The sequence below is a fragment of the Xenopus tropicalis genome, chromosome 5 (assembly GCF_000004195.4).
Source record: "Xenopus tropicalis strain Nigerian chromosome 5, UCB_Xtro_10.0, whole genome shotgun sequence".
Classification (NCBI taxonomy): domain Eukaryota; kingdom Metazoa; phylum Chordata; class Amphibia; order Anura; family Pipidae; genus Xenopus; species Xenopus tropicalis.
In genome coordinates, this window is record NC_030681.2 from 108,857,425 (window position 1) to 108,863,424 (window position 6,000).

Below are 6,000 nucleotides of genomic sequence, written 5' to 3' on the forward strand. Positions count from 1 at the left end.
TGGTTTCATAGATTTATTAATGCCAAAGAGTTTATCTGTTCAGGGAAGTGGGTTGTCTATAGTTTTCTATTTCTGCCATGCACTGATTCACCTCTCTGACCTCACACTAGTGCTCTTTGGGACATAGAAACTGGCCAACAGACAACAACTTTCACAGGACACACTGGAGATGTTATGAGTCTGTCTTTGAGCCCTGACATGAGAACTTTTGTTTCTGGTGCTTGTGATGCTTCATCTAAGCTTTGGGACATCCGAGATGGGATGTGCAGGCAGTCATTCACTGGACACGTATCTGATATTAATGCAGTATGCGTAAGTATTACGGAAGGGGCACAGGGGGCTAAGTATTTGCGTATTTGTCTATGTAAATTTTGGTTATTAATTCCCTTTCCATAGAAAAAATTCATAGCTTAATATACATTTGCTCTGCTTATCAGCCTGGCTAATGAAATCATAAAGAGCCTGTAAGGGTAAAGACACACAGTGCTTCTAGTAGGAACTACTTGTCACAGCTGGCAATGCTGTTCTTCTACTGATTATTGTTTCTGTGTGTTTTAGCAGAGGCAATTTTTATTATTGTCTATGGCAGGGTATTTTATGGCGTTTAGTAGCTGCTACTAAGTAGCTCCATGTGTCTTCACCCTAAGACAAGAAAAATAAAAGATAATTTATTTTAATTGAGATACCAGGCATTTCTTGTCACTGTAAAAAAAAAAAAAAAAAAAAAAGTTTGAAGCAAAATTTTTAACTAAAAAAAAATTTCTATTACTGGGTGAAGGCTGATGGTAATCATAGCGCTTTTAAGCCCTGCACATCACACCCAACACTGCCTCCTGTGGCCCCCAATTCATTTGAAAGCCAAAATTTTGCTAAGTTACTATTAATTGCTAAGTCTGCTATATCCCTTACATTTACATTATTTTATGATCTTTTATGTATTCTGGTGTATCAATGTTCCATGTGTATGGATTTTCTGCCCTATGCTTATGTGGACTAACACTAAAGGCTTTGTGGAGGCCCTGTTTGGTTCAGCAGCTAGTACAATACATATCATATATTTTTCAATGCTCTTGCTGACCCCTCTCCTGCTGCAAAATGAGGAATCCCCAATCTACGGCCTTCCCTCTACTGAACTCCCATAACTGTCTTGCAAATAAGGATCAATTCTAGGTTACCAGGTCTAGGTTTCAATGAATGTGCCATCTAGTGGCAAATATCCAACAAAGCATGGATATATCATTTTAGCAAGATTATAGATGCCAGAAAAAAATTATATCTATTGGTATCCCTTTTAATGGCTTGCTTGTAACTGTAATTTTTTAGCTACAAAAGTTGAGTTGGTCATCCTCCATTACAATGAAAACCTGTTAAAAGGAAATTGACACTAAAATAAAAAATGCACTTCACCATATTGTAAGACTTTCCTGTAACAGTGACCCAATGGCCTGTCCTTCATTTTATTGATTCTTTAGAATATCTTCTTCAAAAAATGTGTGAATATTGAATCCAAAAATCAGTTTGTGCATAAGCAAAAAAGGGCTTTCTTACACCTCAAGCCGAAATGAGCAGCTTTTTGACTGCAGTTTTTAAGTGAACTAAAAAAGGGACCGGCTGTGTTCCACACTATGTGGAAAGCAATGACATGTTGTATGTAAAGGCTGCTCACAGCATTTGGCCGCAAGTCACACTTCAGTGCTTATTTTTCAGTTCTTTCCCAATGGACACGCGTTTGCGACTGGCTCTGATGATGCTACCTGTAGACTGTTTGACCTGCGCGCCGACCAGGAACTGATGATGTATTCTCACGACAATATCATTTGCGGTATCACTTCAGTAGCATTCTCCAAAAGCGGGCGTCTGTTACTAGCTGGATATGATGACTTCAATTGTAATGTGTGGGACACCTTGAAGGGAGAAAGAGCAGGTTAGTTCACAATACAGTGTTTCATGCTTTAAACTCAGGCTTTATCTCAAAGGGTTCCTCTGGTTTTCTGGGCGTAACTTCTAATTTAAAGCAAATACTTTACATTACTCAGTCTATATAAATATTTTGCTTATTAATAAAAAATGTGAAATTTTATTTCATGCAATGAATAAATAACCTGGCATTAGACCACCCTGGAACAGGCAAGATCCCTTATCTTTGTTTTAGTTTTGCAGCTAATTGTATACAGCAAGTCAAGTAGGGGATGGTATTTAGTGGAAGATAAGCAGCAAAGTAATGAATCTCTGTGCTTATTGGGGGGCAGGGCTGCTAAACCTAGTTACCTGATTGCATTTGAAATTCCGTCTAGATGAGAGTGATTAGGAGGCAATTGAGAATAGACCAACTGTATACTTGCTAAGACTCTTTCCTTTTTAAAAGTTATATTTAAACTGAAAATTTTTTTTTTATATTGTTGTAAATGTGAGAGATTTGGCTAAGGTGGCAGTGTGAACCACTTTTTCCATGTAGTCGATACATGTCACTGCATTCCTGGTGAGTTATAAGGCAGGACAACATAGTTGGTGAGAAGTAACTCTTGCCTTTTGTCCCCACAGGAGTCCTTGCTGGCCACGACAACCGCGTAAGCTGTTTAGGTGTAACCGATGATGGCATGGCTGTAGCTACAGGGTCTTGGGACAGTTTCCTCAGAATCTGGAATTAACTGGGAGGAAGATTACCGGTCTTGTACATTCTCCACCAAGATCTGGAGAGATCAATGCTGCAGCCTATAGCTGTGAAATAACATTTCTACCTTGTATTTGCAGGTGAAGTTTTTTCTATTCACTGATTATTATTACACAAAAAGGCTTTCTTTTCAACTAGTAAAAATCAAGTGAAGTCATAACGGTTTAAAGGGGAAAAGAGCATTGATGACTATTTAAAAGGGGCTAGCACACAGGATCATGGTGACCAAGAATCTAGGAGCCAGTCTTTGTTTGTGGTTTGGTTAAGTTGTTTAACCCTTTTGCTGCTAGAAAAGTCAGTCTGCAATTGGGGGCCTTTCCAGCAGCTATATGGTTAAAGGATTTCTGCTTTGTGCTCAAAGTCTGCTGAGTCTGTACTTTTTTTATTATTATTATTTTTTGTACATAACTGAATGTACACACTATAGCAGCCGATCATGTATGGTTTGTATGTAAAAGAAAAAAAACAAAAAAAAGAAAAAAATGCCTTTTTTATTTAAAGAAAAGGAATTGTAGCTTTGAACGCCACAATAGTTTAGTGATAAATAGACTTGATCGTTTTATTATTCTTATTTTTCTTTTTAATTTTTGTGAACTTGCTGTGGATGAAATGGTCATTTGCAATGTATATGTATCAGTATAACTGTAGTATAGCTTCACTTTCGAGACAGGCCAACTCTTTTCCTTTAAGGTTATTCCTTCCTTCATTCCTTCCCCAAGTGATGGCTGGGTGTACTCTCTTCCGTGTTTGCCTACACACAATGGAACCGTGCCACATCTAGCTGTACTGTGATACTGAGCACCCTTCCGCCACATTGTATGCTCACAGGTTCTGTCCCACCCCCAATGCACTAATGTAAATTGCTAACTACCCCCCATCTGCCTGCACTGACTTGAAAATACATGATCCCCCCCACCCCAGTGGTTTTATTTTAAAGCATTTGTTTCCTTCCACCAAAACAGCCATCAAATTGAGCAGCATTTTTCCACTCTTAGAAAAGGAAATGAAATGGCTTTTTTAGCACTAACGGAATGTTATTTTGGCTTTTTTTCTGCCTCAGTATCCCCAGTGTGTGTGGTTTTATACTAGCCTTGCCCATGCTAATCATGATTTGTATAGAAAATGATTAAACCAAAATCTCATTTAAACACACACTTGGCCCTATGTCTTGGGTTATCTTACCTTGTGCATATTGCAATGTATTAGAAATCCCTCTCCCAATGGCCAATCATGTTTAGTGCCAAAACCTCTCTTTTTATGACTTGAGTAGCTTTATTGCAGCCGATGTTCCAGTGCACATTGAGACCTGAATTCTGCTTCTAATTGTCGTGCCTCTTGTCATGTTTACACTCCTCTATGTGCCAATAAATGCCACTCGCACCAAACCAACAAGTATTCTAGCACATCAGTGCCATATAAAGGACCAAACTGAGACAGGGACAGGTTTTCTAACTAGTTCATGGTTTTGCTCCAAGGAATGTGTGATGGTGATGAAGTAACTATTGTGGCAGTGAAGGCAAGTCAGATAATGTGTGTGTATTTATAGAATCTAACTGATTCCAGGACCTGGTCTGGCCACCCTCTCTATGTAGATATGGAAGAACATGTAACCGAGTTGCAGTGGCTGCTGTTGTCCTGCTATCTGATATTCAAATCATGCAGCTTCCAAAAGAAGAATAGAATTGTGGGTGGAGTTAGTGGGGGGTCTGGAAATACCAACTTTCCACGATCGGGTTTATCTATGGCTATTTAAGCAGACAGGGCACTATGTATTACTTTGATGACTGGGGTTTTGAGTTTATGTTGGGTGATTTACATATGTTTTCTGGTTTGTGCTTAAAGTGAAACTGCACATGAACATGTGACCTCCTCCTTCTGGCAGTCGGTACCAGTGGTATTTCTCAGTTGATGAATACACTAACTATAGCAGCATATGTTGGCTATTGTGGCTTCAGTAGCTTGTTGTACGTAGCCAGTCACCGGGATACCTTCGTACTACTGTTGTGGTCTGAAAGCCAACCAATTGTCCTGTCACATTAAATCTCTCTTGGGATGCCAGAGAGCTGTGCACTCTCATACACATAAGTTTCCTTCTTTTTTGTGCCAAGCCATGTTTATAATGCCACCTACAATTAATGGTGATGGGAGAAGCCAAATCTTCCTGCCTTCCCTGTACACCTTTAGTGCAAGGCATGCAAAGGCTGCCAACAGGCTGCTGGGAGTTGTTCTGTAACGTCTGGGAAGCCTTTGGTTCATCGCCCCCAATGCTCACATAGACAGGGTAAGCGTTTCCCACCCACCCCCTACATTCCTATATAATGTGCCAACTGTTTATCTGCTGGGTAACTCATATGGTACCAATACATGTGCACTAGTTGTCACCTGGCCACCATCTCTCTTGGCTAACTATTGGGGCTCCTGTTCCCTGGATATCCAGCCAGGCATTGCCATACAATAAATACCAAACCATAGGAACAGCACTTACCTTTTGCCATTCACATATGCCAATAAGCCATTTATTAAGTCACAGAGTGGCTTGTGCAGACAGTCAGTGTTTGGGGGAATACCCCTCTTATTTGCCAGCACCAAGCTTTGATTGTCAGTGTGTGACTAAATAAATGGCCAAGCGCCGTTCCTATTCTTTATCATAAGGTGTCTCAAGTGCCACTGTGCTTAGCCAATCGGGATTGTAGCTGGGTGGCAGTCAGTCTGTGCAGGGTGAATACTGGGCTTACACATTGCCTGTGCATCTTTCCCTTATGAAATATACATTTTGTGTTATTTTAATCTTTTAAAACATTCCATCACTTTACTAAGAAAGATGGCAGGCTCTGGTTTAGAGGTCTTCAGTACTGTCATTTCAGAGCAGCATTGCTATCTTAGCTGGGAATTATTGCTTGAGTGACTAAGTAACGGCGCACAGGTTAACAACGGTGCACCTATAGTCTGGCATTCACGCTGGTGATGTATCTTCCTGATGTTTGAAGGCTCCCATGGCGAATGGTAGCACAGTGCTGCGTGCCACTCTATGTACAAACAGTGTTAGTGACTGAGACATTCCCCTGTGCCTCACCCACAGTTCTGCCATGCATTATAATGCCCACCTCAGCCTTTTATTGCTTTCTTTACATAGTGGTGCTTATTCCCTGCGTGTTTCCCCATTCTGGGTGGAAAAAGGGCAAAAAAGAAAAAAAAAATCCCCCTCTACCATGAGTAACTCCCATTTCCCCCATAGCCTTGGGGCCTGTAGTTGCTTCCCAGGGTGCGCTGTTTTGTTGCTGTACAATAACACTTTCAGAGAATGCTCGCACATTCATTTTCTACCATTT

General features: G+C 40.4%; 1 protein-coding gene across 3 annotated transcripts in view; it reads left to right on the forward strand.

Moving 5' to 3' along the window:
• The window catches only part of gnb4 (guanine nucleotide binding protein (G protein), beta polypeptide 4), a 48,808-nt gene extending 45,670 nt beyond the window's left edge, over window positions 1-3,138 (forward strand). For 2 of the 3 annotated variants that reach the window (XM_012963049.3, XM_012963048.3), the window contains exons 8-10: window positions 111-312; window positions 1,708-1,924; window positions 2,542-3,137. In XM_012963049.3, the coding sequence (XP_012818503.1) occupies window positions 111-312; window positions 1,708-1,924; window positions 2,542-2,648 (526 nt within the window). In that variant the 3' untranslated portion in view covers window positions 2,649-3,137. Of the gene's footprint in view, window positions 1-110; window positions 313-1,707; window positions 1,925-2,541 lie in introns of all 3 variants that reach the window. The other variant, NM_001016952.1, reaches the window with a different exon arrangement.
• Window positions 3,139-6,000: the final 2,862 nt, after the last annotated feature.